Below are 16,026 nucleotides of genomic sequence, written 5' to 3'. Positions count from 1 at the left end.
GTTACAATATAATCATCCTATTCTAAGATGAAACTAATCCTATAGACCAGGATCTTTTCACTAAATTTAAATGAGAATACTATGGCAAGCAATAATTTTAATAGTAAGCACGTAGAGTAGATAAAAGCACGTGTGTAGCCATTGTCGCTCTGTGACATAAACAAATACTTTGCTCTTGACTTAAACCATAAACCCTGCTTATCATTAGCAATTTGAATATGTATGCCTGTGTACAGACTTGCATGGAAGTGGGAGTTAATCAGTGTAAGAATGACTGTAGTTTGTTGTGGTGTTTGCAGTCATACAATATAATACAACAGACAGTGTAGTTAGTTTGCAAAATTAACACGAATAAACTTTCAGTGTTGGGGGCTAAACAAAATACTCCAGTGGTATTTGTGCTGTTTGCTTTTGCACTATGTCACTGAGGCTACGTTTCCACTGGAGGGTGCTGCATCACCATTAAAATATGTAGCACTTTTTCGTATTTTCCAGCTATATACCGTGTTTTGAATGTATATTTAGTCTTCCTCATAACTACTGCAATGATCACTATTCATTATTCATTATAAATAAAAATTATTCATTCATTTTTTGAAAAGGGAGTCACAGGTAATTTTAATGGTCACTTACAAACGCATTGCAAGTTTTACTTAGTCTTAATTTATTGTCTAAATCTTCAAACTACCCAAGTAATGTGTAAGGAAATATTCAGGATCATCCTGGAAGTATCACGTCCGTGTTGTTGCGCTGATGTTTGTCCCCTCCGGCGCACCGTACCAGTGATGTGGCTCAGAAAATAATCTTCCACGTCACAAGGAAGTGGTGGAGAGCCGAAGAGACAGCTCGCCATAGGGAACCTCTTTACAGATGTAAATATCCAAACCTGGACACCGAAGGCCATTTCGGAAGGTTATAGTCGTGCAATTAGGTACGTTATGTAACTTAGTTTTAAATAACATGAGAGATGTTTTGTCTGTTTTGTCTGATCGGTGGTAAGTGTGAAGTTAGCTAGCTAACATTACTGTCCTCCATTTCATTGGTAGCCTGGGCAAAAGCTAAGCTAGCGTTAGCTAACGTTCAATAGTTGGCAAATGTTTATATGTCTTTACTTAATCGAACCAATTGAATAGTCGACTGATTCCGTGATGTTTGCGTTATATTGAGGTTTTTGTGCACAGCTGTTGGTGCTAACGCAGGTAACGCCATTAACTCAATAACAGCAGTTAGCTGCAGTGTTAGCGCTGCGTGTCACACTTTCCTGACTTGCTCTAACGTTAATAACCTAACGTAACATTAGGTTATTAACGTTTTGCTTTCACAATGACGACTCTCGCCTGCCTTATTTTGATGACAGCAGTCTAGTTTTTACAGTCAAAAACAGCAGAAAATGTCACGAAGATACCTGAACCTTGTAAACGTGACCTTTTCATATGAAGCTTAGGTACCTAGTCAACGGCAGCTCAGCAACAATACAGCTCCTCCTTCTGTTAGATCTAGAGCCGCGATTCAATCAAGAAAAGCCGCCTTGTATTTTATTTCTCCTCATAAAAAAAAAAATAAATAAATTACCAAATTCATGTGAGAATGTTTGCTAGACTTCCAACTGCAGCACACCGACCTGTATGTATTGTTCACAGGTATCAGCAGCGTACAGGAGATCTGCTAATCAGCTTACATTTTCAATTAATTGATGCTACCAAAATAAGTTTGAATTTGAACAATTGTAGTTTTTTTTTAATCAGTTGCAACATAGGCATTAAGTAATAGAATATAAATCATTGCTGCGTTGATGATATGAAATAATTTGTTTTTAAATGTTCGACCAAATGGCTTTAACGCAGTGTGTTCTGAATTACTAAAAAGGCCTTTTTAGGTTAGGGTGTAAGATTGTTTACAATTTGGTGTGCACGAGCCTTAGCAACCCTTTAACTTTAAAGGTTCAATGTGTGGGATTTGGGGGGGTCTATTGGCAGAAAAGGGATATAATATTCATAACTGTGTTTTCATTAGAGTATAATCACCTCAAATTAAGAATCGTGTTTTCGTGAGCTTATAATGGGCCCTTTATATCTACAGAGGGAGTGGGTCCTTTTCCACACAGTCCACCATGTTGCACTGCCATGTTTCTACAGTAGTCCAGAACAGACAAACCAAACTTTGGCTCAAGAGAGGGCCTTTCACATTATTTGTGTTTTCAGCGACCACCGCAGTTTCTCCTACACATGTGGAAGGGGAGCGTGCGGGGAGGGGTGTTCAACTGCTGGCAATCTGTCACCTCACCACTATATGCCACTAAATCCCACACACTGGTCTTTTAAAGGATAGGTTGACAACGTGTGTTTAAAACAATAGTCAGATGTCCATATGTACTCTGTAGCAGGTGTTTGGTGTGATCGTTCCTCCTGCTCATACTGGCCATTTATAGATCCCTTCCTAATGTGCTTCAGATGTCAGTGACGAGGGTCAAAGTTCACAAAGCTGGATCAGTGTGTTAATATACACCAGGAATTAAGAAATCTGAGAAGACTTCTTTGCTGCTGCTGCTGCTGCTACTACTACTACTACTACTACTACTACTGGTACTGCAGCAGCTTTGGAAGAACCTTGGGTCCACTAAAAAATATCAATGTCATTTAAGTGTATGCTATATTTAGAGTATTTTCACTGCTTTACCTTGTGTCAGACAGCCCTTTTTGATAGAGAACTGAAGCCATGAAATCACACTCTCCAAAGCCACCACTCATTTGACGAAAACAGTAATTTACTTCATTGGACACGAAAGTTGCTGCCCTACTGCTGCCTCAATTGGTTAGTTTGCTTGTGTTGTACGCTTTATTGAAAAATGAAAAAATAAAGAATATCTGAATCCCAAAATTGAAAACCGAATACCTACCGTACGAACAAATATCCAAACAGTTGAACATTTGGGTTCATCTCTATATATTTGGGATATCTTACTTTGTAGACTGCATTAGCTCCGTTATTGACAGTTATGTAAATGTAAGCCCTGTGATTGATACCTGGATGACTGCTCTGGGTTTTGAAAAGCTCATAAGCAGTTGGAGGGCTGGAACAGTTATCCACGCCTTCTTCAGCTGCTGCACAGGAAATGAAATATGACCCTGCGGTGCTGTATCTTGTTGTACGCACATGATGCTGCACAGTAGATCTGTTTTGTCTCTGCAGTCAGTGTAGACTTTGGTCAGTCTAGATGGACATCTTTGTAGTCGTACAACACATTTGGTGCACTTATATTTATGTTTTTATGTAAATGTCATTTACATTTACTAAATCTGTTGTTTTTGTGTTTCTTACAGATACTATCCAGTGAGTGACATTCATTGGGATTCTGCGAAGCGGATACAAGCCCAGCAGCAAAATGACAGCTGCAGAGAATGTTTGTTACACTCTGATCAATGTTACATCTGACTCAGAGCCCCCCTCTGAAGTCAGCCTAAAAGCTGATCTAGGTAACTATTCTTAACGTTGACTTGCGAAGCCATGTTACTGAACAGATTTCTTCACCTTAATAAACTGTGCAGAGGGGAGGTATTCATTTCTAACACTGTCCATCTCACTGCAGTGGAGGTGATTTAATTTGCAGCCTTGCTGATCACAGAGCAATAATGATGATAATAATCCTTCTACAGAAAAGGGGGAGATCAAGGCAAAGACTGAGGCCCTGAAGAAGGTCATCATCATGATCCTCAATGGTGAGAAGTTGCCAGGACTGCTGATGACCATCATCCGCTTCGTGCTGCCACTTCAAGACCACACCATCAAAAAGCTGCTGCTGGTGTTTTGGGAGATCGTTCCCAAAACAACCCCAGATGGCAAGCTGCTTCAGGAGATGATCCTGGTGTGTGACGCCTACAGAAAGGTAAGCTCACCGACACTAAAGCTTGTGTTTGACTGATAAGATTCATTGACTCAATCTGTACATCTGTGTATTTTTGAATAAGGTGTTCATTTCATCGTAATACACTATGTAACAGTGGTGAAAAGAAAGTCAGCAGATTTTTGACATACACTGAATCGGTCAAATGAGATGCACACATCTGAAGAAGTGGCTGAATGCCAGGTTGGCCGGATGGTGCCACTGCTAAATCAACATCATGTCTAGTAAACCTCCACTACTTCCTGGTCCAACAGCTGAATATTGTGCTTATTTATCCATAATGCAATAATAATATATCTGTTGAAACAGTAACTTGTCTAGAATATGTTGATTTTAAATCCTTGTGTGAAATTTCTTTCACTTTCAGGACCTGCAGCATCCCAACGAGTTCATCCGTGGCTCCACTCTGCGTTTCCTGTGCAAGCTGAAGGAGTCCGAGCTGCTTGAGCCTCTCATGCCAGCGATCCGGGCCTGCCTGGAGCACCGTCACAGCTATGTGCGCCGCAATGCTGTCCTGGCCATTTACACCATCTATAGGTACAAACTACTTTATGTTCAGCTGCCTTTCAACATGTCTGTGTTCTGTACTCCATTCATTAGTGAAGAGCAAGCAGCTGATTACTTTCATTTGTTTCAGGAACTTTGAACATCTCATCCCTGATGCTCCAGAGTTGATCCATGATTTTCTTGTCAATGAGAAAGATGCCAGTTGTAAGAGAAATGCCTTCATGATGCTCATTCATGCAGATCAGGTCTGTAGCATATTGTACTTTTCTTACTTTTTCTACTTTTCTGTGCCACCAAATATCTATCTATTTACATCATGTCATTCACGTGTCTTACAGGATCGAGCTCTGGATTACCTCAGCACTTGTATTGACCAAGTTCACACTTTTGGCGACATTCTTCAGCTGGTCATTGTGGAGCTGATTTACAAAGTGAGTCGAGGCCTTTTTTTTGCCTGATTTAAGCGTCGTAGCACAACAGCCTACAACCAGAAGAGCTCCTTTAATGCTGTTTATGTTCTCTGTCTGTTAGGTTTGCCACGCTAACCCATCTGAGCGTGCCCGCTTTATCCGCTGCATCTACAACCTGCTGCAGTCCTCCAGTCCAGCTGTTAAGTATGAGGCTGCTGGCACTCTTGTAACCCTCTCCAGTGCCCCCACAGCCATTAAGGTTAGCGATCTTGTGTATGTCTCATACTGTTTGTCCTGTACTGATATTGTACTACACTTGACCCAGCAGTGATGTCATTGGTCTTGTACAGTCTCTTATGCATTGTGTGCTTTGTTGGACTCCAGGCTGCTGCCCAGTGCTACATCGATTTGATCATCAAGGAGAGCGACAACAATGTGAAGCTGATTGTTCTTGATCGTCTGATTGAGCTGAAGGAGCACCCCACTCATGAGCGTGTACTCCAGGTACGTTCAATTATGGCTGTGGTCAGTTTTTGTTGAAGTTAACACACAGAATGTGTGTCTCATTAACCGCAAAGATCATTACCCTCTACCTTAAAAGGTTTATTAAGCATTTCAGTCCTGCTAAAAACAGAAAAAAACTGTTAGAGTGTTGGAGTATTTATGACAGAACTAAGTTTTATTTAGTCCAGTTTATGAAGTCAAAAGCAGCAGTTTATCATCAGACAGTATGAGTTCTCTGCTTCTACAGTGAATCAACTTTGTTCAGGCTTAATTTGGATGCTTTTTTTTAATCCAGGACCTTGTTATGGACATCCTGCGTGTTCTCAGCACTCCTGACCTGGAAGTCAGAAAGAAGACCTTGCAGCTGGCACTGGACCTTGTTTCATCTCGCAATGTAGAAGAGGTGAGCGACGTGCACAGCGTATCCACGCTTTTGTGGTTGTTTCCATGTCCAAGCATGGACGCAGAGTAAAAAATAGACTAGACACCAAATATAGTGACATCTATTTGTTTTCCAGTTGGTGATTGTTTTGAAGAAAGAGGTGATCAAGACAAACAATGTAACAGAGCATGAAGACACTGATAAGTACAGGCAGCTGTTGGTGCGCACCCTCCACTCCTGCAGCGTGCGCTTCCCTGACATGGCGGCCAATGTCATACCTGTGGTGAGTTTAAGAACATCAAAAAGAAGGAGACCCAAATGGTGGTTTATACTGTATATGTAACAAGAATATATTAAGACGTTTCTGTGTGTTGACTTGATTTACAGCTGATGGAGTTCCTAAGTGACACTAACGAGGCAGCAGCTGCAGATGTGCTGGAGTTCGTACGGGAGGCTATTCAGAGATTCGACAACTTGAGACCCCTCGTCATCGAGAAGATGCTGGAAGTCTTTCACGCCATCAAAACTGTCAAGTAAGGCGTTATAAGCATGTTGAGGAGGAATATATAGTGTAAAGTAGAAAAAAATTCTTTATTTTCATTGCACAGAGTACAGCAGATTTGACCGGGTTTTGTCATTCGGGCTGCGTAGAATCAGTACGGGAGAACGCAGCACTGAATGCTCATGGTTTTTTTACCATTGTCATGGTTCAGGATCTACAGAGGAGCCTTGTGGATCTTGGGAGAATACTGCAGCACCAAGGAAGACATCCAGAGTGTGATGACAGAAGTGCGCAGGTCGTTGGGAGAGGTGCGTTTCACATTGCCGTGGGAAGTTTTTGTAACACAAACTTATCCGTCAGTCCCAACTTCACTGAAGTTGTCGCAAATCTTTGACATCTGTTTCTTGCTCGGACAGATCCCGATTGTAGAAAATGAGATAAAGAAAGAGACCGGAGAGGTGAAACCAGAGGATGAAGTGAGTGCAGCTCCAGCCCAGAAGCTGGTGACAGAGATGGGCACCTATGTGACACAGAGTGCCCTCAGCTCCTCCAGGCCTTCGAAGAAAGAAGAGGATAGGTAAACAAAATTGCACATGGTTTGGGGGGGGGGGGGTCGCTATTTTCCTGTGATGTTTGATTATATACAGTTTTGTTTATCTTTTCAGTGTTATTTTTTTATACACCCGTGTATGTATTTTCCGTAGATGGTTGATTTTGTTTTGCATCCTTTTCACTGTCTATTTGTTCTTTCTCCACCTCTCCTTTAATTCTTGTTGTCTGTAGCATGTAAATGTCTCTGTGGGATCAGTAAAGTTTTATCTTTTCTTACCACTCAACGAACACTGACCTTGTTGTTCCAGGCCTCCACTCAGAGGCTTCCTGATGGATGGAGACTTCTATGTGGCAGCTTCCTTGGCCACCACACTGACCAAAGTGGCCTTACGCTACGTTGCTATTGTTCAAGACAAAAAGAAACAAAATGTAAGTTGGTCCTCACTTCACGGAAAGGCAACACCTTTGTAAAAACCATCAAACCAGCTGCCTGTCCCTCTAATCCCCGCTGTCTTGCCGTCCCTTCCAGTCCTTTGTTGCGGAGGCCATGCTGATCATGGTGACTGTGCTGCACCTGGGCAAGTCCTCTCTGCCCAAGAAGCCAATTACAGACGATGATGTGGACCGCATCTCGCTGTGCCTCAAGGTGCTGTCAGAGTGCTCACCGCTTATGAATGACATTTTCAACAAGGAGTGCCGCAAATCCCTGTCACATATGCTGACCGTCAGACTGGAGGAAGAGAAGCTGTCACAGAAGGTAACAGCCGTTGACTCAGAGGGCTGAACTCAGCACTTAACCTCGTGACAGATGGGCACACCTCAGGCATCATCCCTGTTTGTATTTGTAGAACATATGATAGTAGAAGATAGTTAGAAGCCCAATAAGTTTTGTTTGGAAGCTGTTTTGGAGCTTATGAGTTGCTCTTTAAATCTTTAACTGATTTAAATTATTTCTGACACCCTTTTGCTTTTACACCTTATCTCACTATCGTAGGTGTTTTTGGTTTGTTGACTCTGTTGGGGTTCGGGTTATCCACCTAATCGTATGCTTCTTATTCTGACCACAGAAAGAGTCTGAGAAACGTAACGTAACGGTGCAGGCAGACGACCCAATCTCCTTCATGCAGCTGACAGCCAAAAACGAAATGACCTCTAAGGAGGACCAGTTCCAGCTCAGTCTGCTGGCTGCTATGGGAAACACTCAGAGGAAGGAGGCTGCTGATCCCCTGGCTTCAAAACTCAACAAGGTACACCACAGAAGTCGCACCATGCAAGAGCTGGAAATTACAGACAAATTAAATATACTGTTCATATCAGATTGACATTTTCTGCCTCAGGATGATGTTGTTTTTACTTGCACAGTAGGAAAGTTGTTCTTGTTCTCTACTATTTAACTGTGGGATCTGACCTATTTAGTGTAATTTATTTGAGTCTCATTTTTATTTGCTGATGGGTATAATTGTTTTTCATACAAGGATGCACAGCTCTGAGTCATTTTCATCCCGCTGAACTGCTGCTGAACTGCTGCTGAATTCCTTGTCGTGCACAGGCACTGCTGTAGAAACCCTGTTAGAAAGTGAATGGCAAAAAACATCTCTCCATCGCTTACTGTGAGGGAATATGTATTGTATTAAGTTGTACTCTCACTGATTATTAAATGTCATTTTTGTCCGATCTAGGTGACCCAGCTGACAGGCTTCTCAGACCCGGTGTATGCTGAAGCCTACGTTCATGTCAACCAGTACGACATTGTGTTGGACGTGCTGGTGGTCAACCAGACCAGTGATACTCTCCAGAACTGCACCCTTGAGCTGGCCACTTTAGGTGACCTCAAGTTGGTCGAGAAGCCTTCGCCTCTAACTCTGGCTCCTCACGATTTTGCTAACATCAAGGCCAACGTCAAGGTGGCCTCTACTGAGAATGGCATTATATTTGGCAACATCGGTAAGGAAAATCTTTTTGCGTGCGCTGACCATCATAATTCAGTTTGTTTGTTTTGAGCATGTTTTCTCATTTTGGGGACGTTCGATTCTTTCTTCCCAGTGTACGATGTGTCGGGAGCTGCTAGCGACAGAAACTGCGTCGTCCTCAGCGACATCCACATCGACATCATGGACTACATCCAGCCGGCTTCCTGCACCGATGCAGAATTCAGACAGATGTGGGCAGAGTTTGAGTGGGAAAACAAGGTAAGCTTCGCAGCTCTGCTTTGCTGGGCGCAGTGAGTCAGACATGTTTCTAAGGTTTGTTGTTGTGTCGTTCTCTAATTAACTAATCAATAAGAATATTTAAGAAAACGTATAAAAAGTGTGAACACTGAAGATGGTCCTGTCTTTGTTGTAGGTGACAGTAAACACCAACATCACTGATCTGAACGATTATCTCCAGCATATCCTCAAATCCACCAACATGAAGTGTCTGACTCCTGAGAAGGTTGGTATGAACAGCAGAGCAAAGAAAGCAAAAGAGGTTAAACTTTTTGAGCTGGTGCATCTTGGGAACAACCTCTTGTGGTCCCATTTAACTGTCTGGTACATATTTTTTTGTTGTGACTAAATGTCTGTAACCAAGCATAAGCCATGACCAAGCCCTCCCTGTTAGATGAAGTGTGTCACGCTGTGTTGTTGGTGTGTAATATTCTCAACTCTTTTCTTTTTGTCTTACAAACCAGGCTCTGTCTGGCTTCTGTGGCTTCATGGCTGCCAACCTTTATGCTCGTTCTATCTTTGGAGAAGACGCCCTGGCTAATGTCAGCATCGAGAAGCCCATCCACCTGGGGCCTGAGGCACCTGTCAACGGACACATACGCATTAGAGCCAAAAGTCAGGTGGGTCACAGCTGCTGCACCGTGAACCCTTATGCATCTGAGAAGTAAAGGCTTGGTTGAATTTATTTGCTTTAAAGCAGTGAATGAATCTTTTGGAAGGATAACATTTAATACCTCCTTGAACGAATTGGACCGAAGTGAATACATGAAGTAATCCATTACATGTGATGTTGCACTGAAGCTTAATGCTCTCACCTGTGTGTATCACGTCTGTTAATGTATGGAGTCTTTTACAGTGAATCCTCCCTCTTTCATTTCACAGGGGATGGCCTTGAGCCTCGGCGACAAGATCAACCTCTCTCAAAAAAAGACAAATATCTGAGACAAGTGATCCAGCTGATCCCTCTGACTTTGTAAAAGTCACCTGCTGTTCTCTCGTATCTCCCATCATCTCACAGCCTTTTCATCACAGCAAATTAAGAACTCTCTACGTGGTCAGTTGCTTCTTCTTCTTTTTTTTTTTTTTACATCTCCTCTGTCTGAAAACTCAGTCATGTTCTTTCCCTGTCCTGTTAAATTTTCGATGAACATATGTATTAAAAGAATGAGAAAACTTTGCTCCAACTTTGCTGTATTCATTGAGTCATATGCTGTTCTTCTAATTTTGGACACTTTCCACTTTATACTTATTTCATTCGTTACAGGTCACATGATTTGATTTTTGAAATAAAGACAACGTGGAGTATTGTCATTTTGTCAGCTTCACTGATTTCTTCCTTTTCCAACTAAATTGTGCAGTTTAGATGAAAATCCACAGTCGCTCTGGACAATTAATAGTTACTTTGTGCCCGAGTTCCTATTTAAATCTTTTAATTGATTCATGTGAAGTGTGACATTAAATTTTGATGATAGAACTGAACTCGACATCCTGCCATATACATTTGAAGACAATTAAAAGACACTTTTAATAAGGGAGGTGGGGATGAGGGGAACGAGAGGGTGTTTCTGGCCACTTTCCATATGTGGAAATATCACCAAGCAAAATGTTTCATGTGCCACTCATCATTAAAGGACTGTTTGAATAGTGACTTTATAAATACTCTGCCATGAACAGCTTTCTCTTGGACATTTGCACTGGACATTTGACATGATGGATGTTTAGAGAGATTTCAAAGAGAGTTGGTGCTGTGTCCTAAAGTGAAGGGACTCCTGCCTGGAGCTCCTGCTCTGTCCAGCTCCACAGCCTCAGGCTCTAATTAGAATTCCTTTGACAGCCTTGTGATATCTTGCACAGTGTGAAAATGATTGGATTTTGTTCTGTCAGCACCCTAAATTGAAAATGACATGAAGACTCGAAGATACATACATATCCCAGGCCGGGATGTGATTTCTTTTCACCTCGGATGATATATTGCTGTGATTTCAAAGGTGCTCTCAAAGCCGTCTGCAAGTTTTTACTGTCACTGTGATAATGAGATGGAGATGGATTAGTGCTGGCGCGGACCTACATATTCCACTTGCCCTCCTGTTTATAATTTATGAGTAAAGGGACGTTTCTGGGAATATGCCAGATTAAAGGGTCGCAACCTCCGGTCATGCATTTGCAACATCAGTGAAATCTGTCTCTCCAGGGGGTTAGATAAAGGCTGAAAGGTGGCTTTGAGGTCAAAGCTTCAGCTGTGAAAGTAAACAGTTGGCTGCACTATCACAGCCAAGCGACTGTGTGCAGTGTGCAGCCTCTGTGGATTCAGAGTAGATACAGTTACTGCAGCCACAGCTAAACTCCATAACCAGATAATCTGAGAACTGGCGCCCTGTGTTTCTGTAATGATTTCCTCATTAAAAACTATCGCATAGGCAGAAAATCCTCTTCAACAAGGTGTCTGTGTAATATTGCATTTCTTTGGATACTGTGCTGTTTTTATAGATGCCTATCCTGCATTTTATTACAACAACTGCTGCAGCAATTATTTTTGTAAGATGCAAACAACCTTGTCCTCAGTACTTAAGACCCAGACAGGTGAGACTGAAGTTTTGACAACACTATCAGTGCTGTGTATTTGAATTAATTATGAATATGGATGTCTGAAACCATTTTTATTTGATTTTAATGGTTTTATCAAGACTTTGACCAACACTGATGGGCCCAGTTTCAGGGCCAGCCCCTTTCTTTTGACACTAGGTGGCGCCACAGTTGCCAAAGTACACAGCGGTAGTATTCCGCATAGTGTTATCTTGTAGTGAGATTTGTCATAGCATGACATATAGTATAATTGACATGTCGGCATAACGCAAGTCTCTGAAGTAATGGTTGTCATTTCAGACAAACGGTTTTAATCTGCCATTTATTCAGTGAGAGAAAATCAGAATCATTACTTTTTGTTATGTCAGTGATGAGTTTTCAGGACACCACTTCAAAGCAGGAGATAAACATCACCTTCACCATCTTTATGATACACATGATTAGAACAACAAAGCCTTCGTAAAGGAGACCTTTGAATAAGAAGTCACTGCCATGACTTAACAAAACAAAACAAAAGTGAGTTTAACATGAAGTCTATATTGTATATTTTTACAAGATTTTTTGCAGACATATTTTTATGAACCTTTTTAGCCGTTTTGTATCTCTTTCACTATTTTCACTGTTTGATGATATGATGGTTTTCATGTGTGCGCTTTACCATTTTTGCTATGAGCAGTAATTCCTGGCCCTTACCGGGAAGCACCTGATGTAGAAAAAATACCTTTGAAATGTGAGATGTTTTCAGAACGTGTTGCATCAGTGTGTGCTCGTCTCACTGAGCCATGCAGACACTTGGACTCCATGTGGTGTGATAAACAACAAGGAGGCATTGACTTTTAGGCACCAGCATCCTCAAAAAGTGTCTCTTTAATTGGAGAAAGACAAATATCCTTGTCATTATCTGCCAAAATGGTGGAAATAGCGATATAAGATGTGATATTTCCATCCTGGACATTTCTTTTTTTTGCTTGGTTTGTACATGTGAGAGAGAGTGAGACACAGTGAGAGCAGAGACAGCATGTTGTGAAAACTGGTCTATAAGAAATGTGAATAAAGACTAACAGTTTGCATTCTGATGGGAGCTGCAGGCCACCTTTATTATCACTGTGCAAGTGCTTGTAATTACAGTAAGCGCGCGCGTGTGTGTGTGTGTGCAGGCAGGCTGTGTTTGAGGACAGGAATGTGACTGCAGGGGTGTGTGATATTAGTCTCAGGACAGGGCTGCAGGGTGGGTTAGGACTGCGTGTGTGTGGTTGAGCTTGTGTGTGTGTGTGTGTGCAGTGACGGGGGGGAGCTGAGGCAGTCACACACACACAGCCTGTAGAAGAGCCCCTAGCGCCAGACATTAGTACTGGCCTGGCTGATTACTCCTACTATTGGCTCCACAGCTCGATCATCGCAGTGTTATCGAGGCTGAAACACGGTCAGGCGTATGGAGAGGCGCGCGTAGCTCCGGGACCCCAGTCTCTCACCTCTCCGCGCACTACACGGACTACGACTCGGGCTATTTTTTTTTTTGGCACCCATCTGCGCCCTCTCCTGCGCTCCGCTCTCTCCACCGCAGGGCCTCGTCAGTTTACAGGAAAAAAGTGGGTGTTTGCTGCTCACTGGTGTTCCGGCAGCGGCGGCGGCGGCGGCGAGCGCAGCGAAGTGTCCTCGATGGCAGGCTGGAAGGACGGCTCGGTGCAGGAGAAGTATCGGCTGGTTGTGGTCGGAGGCGGAGGTGTCGGGAAATCAGCCCTCACCATCCAGTTCATCCAGGTCAGTACGCGCCCAGCCTTTCCTTGAATTTAGCCCTTGCTTTGATTTCCCTGCTTATCCGAAAACACGGCGAAAGAGAGAGAGAGGGAGGGAGGGAGGGGGAGGCCAGACACGGGAACCCCGCAAGCGGATACCGGGGTCTGTTTTCTTCTCGGAGACTTTGCCGAGGCCTACAAGTACTTACCGAGGGCTTGTTCGTAGATGTTAGGGTGAGGTGTGGGAGCCTCGTTCTGCCGATCAAACGAGGAAGGACTGCTGTCACTTTAACTCGACGATTTCCGAGAGATCCACTTCCACTTTGCAGTTTATAGCCGCTGGTCTAAAGAGAAAGGAAAGTGGGTCTACGGAGCTCCTGGGTTGTCCTATTTTATTAGTAAGAAAAGGAGCGGATTTGGAGTTGCCACAGCTTTAAGATTTAGTCTGCAATGGCCTGCCAAGCCTGAAACTTCCAGTAGGAGACAACGGTGCAGAGAAAAGTTGCACCAAAAAAATCCCATTCGTCCCTGCGAGAGTGCCATGATCCCCTCACAGAGTGCTTCAAAATTCAGTTTTTTTGGAGCCTCTAAACTGTTCCAAGATCTTGTAGAAACGTGTCAGCGTGAGAAGAAATCTGTTACGGTTGACCGACTGTAAAGTCAGCAGCAGAAAAATGTCCATTGAAGGATGATTAACTTTTGTGTTCGAGCTGCTGGGTAACCTCATTCAAAGCGCTTCCAGTAACCCAAGGCAAACAGCTACACTAATATGGGTCCTCTTTGAAATAAAACTTTACTTCCTCCCCCTGAGAGACAATGTCGTCCTCAGTTTTTACAGCAGCCCACTTGAGCGCTCATGGTGTCACATATAAATGTAAACAGTTTGCCTCCCGTCTCTCCCTGGTTGCATTCCAGCACACTGCAGACACAAGCCTGCCTTGCTTTGACCTTCCAGGCCTTCACAGTGGTCATTTTAGGCAAGGGCTCCTTTTCTGAAAAGCCCCTCCACACACACACACACACACACACACACACACACACACACACAGTATGAAAGAGATGACAAACTTTGCCCTTTGCCTTGTGTGTTTCCCCCTCGTGTTAGTGTGTTTCTGACCAGACTGCAGGCAGCTGCATGTCTCCACACTGTCAGACAATAGTGGGCTGGCACACGTTTCAGAGTGGGGGTTAAAAGCTTAAGAGTGTGTGTGTGTGTGTGTGTGTGTGTGTGTGAGTGTGTTGGGGGAGTTGTGTCTAATGAGGGTTCAAAAAGCTCATTAACTGCATACCAAGTAAAAAGGGATCAGATAGCTGTGGCACAGATTTTTTAGCCTACTGACCCTGCTGACCTGAAGTAAGGACGCATTAAAGCTGAATATGACAACACACGCACACACACGCACACACACAGGACATTTCACTTGATTTATTGTGATTGTGGTGACACATCATTGTCGTCACGAGGTTTCTCGTTTGTAGTGTAAAATCACCACACGCTGTCGCTGATAACAGCAGAATGATCTGGAAAATGTCAGCGTTTGTAGATTAGTGATCGCACTTGATGTCTGCTCTTCAAGGAACTCTTCACAGATCTTTCAAGCCTTGTTTCATCATTGCGTTAAGGATGCTAAAACAGAGATGTAGCACTAAAGCTGCAGGAGAGTCTCGAGAAGTCTCCTGCCAGAATAATGGACAGTCACGCCAGTGATCGACTAATTCAAAGCTCATTCTTGAATTACCTGAAGCGTGTTATTTCTCTTAGGTCAGTGAGCTCAGCGCTACCTGTTACAGTTTCTTACAAGGTATTTTCGAGCTGTCTGCATCGTGCTCTTGCCATAAATTTAATCTGGGAAGTAAACAGTGTGTTCCATCATCTCTTTCAGGCGTTGATGTGGGATTTTGCTACAGCATTTGGATGTATTTTGTATTCAGCGTGACCCGCGGTTGATTTCCTCTCTCGCTGTTCTCGCTGGCATATCTGGTGGCGTGAAAGTGAGAGAGATTGAGATGTTGACAGCAGGAGGAGGACCTACATCCTCTTCAGAAGTCTCTGCAAGTCGCCTGCCAAGGGAAAAGACCTAACAGCTGGTTGTGAAGTTGAGGCTTTCCCCAGAATATGTCGAGTGTTGGGAGGTTGGTGGGGTGGGGGGTCTGAGTCAGCTTGGGTGGGTTAATGGTCATGGACCATGTGGAATTTGGCCCTTTGGCAGAGGAAGTCCCTCTACTGCTGCTCTTAGGGCCTTCTAGTTTTGTATGGAAAAACATGACCTGCTTCCTGAATCACTGGAGCCATGCGTGTGTGTGCTCGCGTGTGTGTGCTCGCGTGTGTGTGTGTGTAAATCTTGACAGGACATTTGATTCAGTGTTCCGTGTTTTGTCAAAAATATTAAGTACTTGATGTGTGTTTCACCAAGAAATACTGCAGAATTACTTTTATTGCACGTCATAAAATATGAAAACATTTTAAAGTGTAGACCAGACCTGCTCTGAGTGCTCATCTAAATAAACCAACGTGTCAAAAGTCTTGTTTTAACCCTGAAACTTGTCTTTTATCGGTTAGCGGACAAGCCCTCCTGCAACACGTTTTCTTATGGATAAGTGGAAAAATGATTTAGTGTTGTGTACTAAGCTGCTGGTGAGACACTCATCTGATATCCTGTCATCAAGTAAAGTAGTTACCATTAGGAACAGGCTGCTTATGGTCTTCTTCTGCTCTCATTTAATGTAGGAGAAGAGTTCCCA

At 43.1% G+C, this 16,026-nt stretch overlaps 2 protein-coding genes across 2 annotated transcripts in view; both read left to right on the top strand.

The window, feature by feature from the left end:
• The first annotated feature begins 801 nt into the window (after positions 1-801).
• copb1 (COPI coat complex subunit beta 1) lies at positions 802-10,274 on the top strand. Its single transcript, XM_076728876.1, has 21 exons — positions 802-931; positions 3,321-3,473; positions 3,654-3,883; positions 4,269-4,438; positions 4,539-4,653; positions 4,747-4,839; positions 4,940-5,077; positions 5,203-5,322; positions 5,618-5,725; positions 5,841-5,987; positions 6,092-6,237; positions 6,418-6,514; positions 6,623-6,783; positions 7,067-7,187; positions 7,288-7,515; positions 7,826-8,005; positions 8,438-8,702; positions 8,802-8,947; positions 9,102-9,191; positions 9,430-9,585; positions 9,848-10,274. Exons 2-21 carry the CDS (start codon positions 3,383-3,385, stop codon positions 9,905-9,907), a joined length of 2,862 nt encoding a protein of 953 aa, XP_076584991.1. The 5' UTR covers positions 802-931; positions 3,321-3,382; the 3' UTR covers positions 9,908-10,274.
• Positions 10,275-12,846: 2,572 nt separating this feature from the next.
• The window catches only part of rras2 (RAS related 2), a 28,392-nt gene continuing 25,212 nt past the window's right edge, over positions 12,847-16,026 (top strand). Inside the window, exon 1 of the mRNA XM_076728864.1 lies at positions 12,847-13,309. Within this exon, the coding sequence (XP_076584979.1) occupies positions 13,208-13,309 (102 nt within the window). The 5' untranslated portion in view covers positions 12,847-13,207. The remainder of the gene's footprint in view (positions 13,310-16,026) is intronic.

This window comes from Chaetodon auriga, chromosome 1 (genome assembly GCF_051107435.1).
Source record: "Chaetodon auriga isolate fChaAug3 chromosome 1, fChaAug3.hap1, whole genome shotgun sequence".
Lineage (NCBI taxonomy): Eukaryota > Metazoa > Chordata > Actinopteri > Chaetodontiformes > Chaetodontidae > Chaetodon > Chaetodon auriga.
The sequence above is the reverse complement of the archived record's forward strand: the minus strand, read 5'-3'. Positions and strand labels throughout refer to the sequence as shown.

Excerpts from the sequence above, each read along its gene's own strand:
- copb1 (XM_076728876.1), top strand. The coding sequence starts at position 3,383 with ATGACAGCTGCAGAGAATGTTTGTTACACTCTGATCAATGTTACATCT. Across the intron at positions 3,474-3,653 it reads CAGCCTAAAAGCTGATCTAG|AAAAGGGGGAGATCAAGGCA; the intron begins GTAACTATTCTT and ends ATCCTTCTACAG. Across the intron at positions 9,192-9,429 it reads AGTGTCTGACTCCTGAGAAG|GCTCTGTCTGGCTTCTGTGG; the intron begins GTTGGTATGAAC and ends CTTACAAACCAG.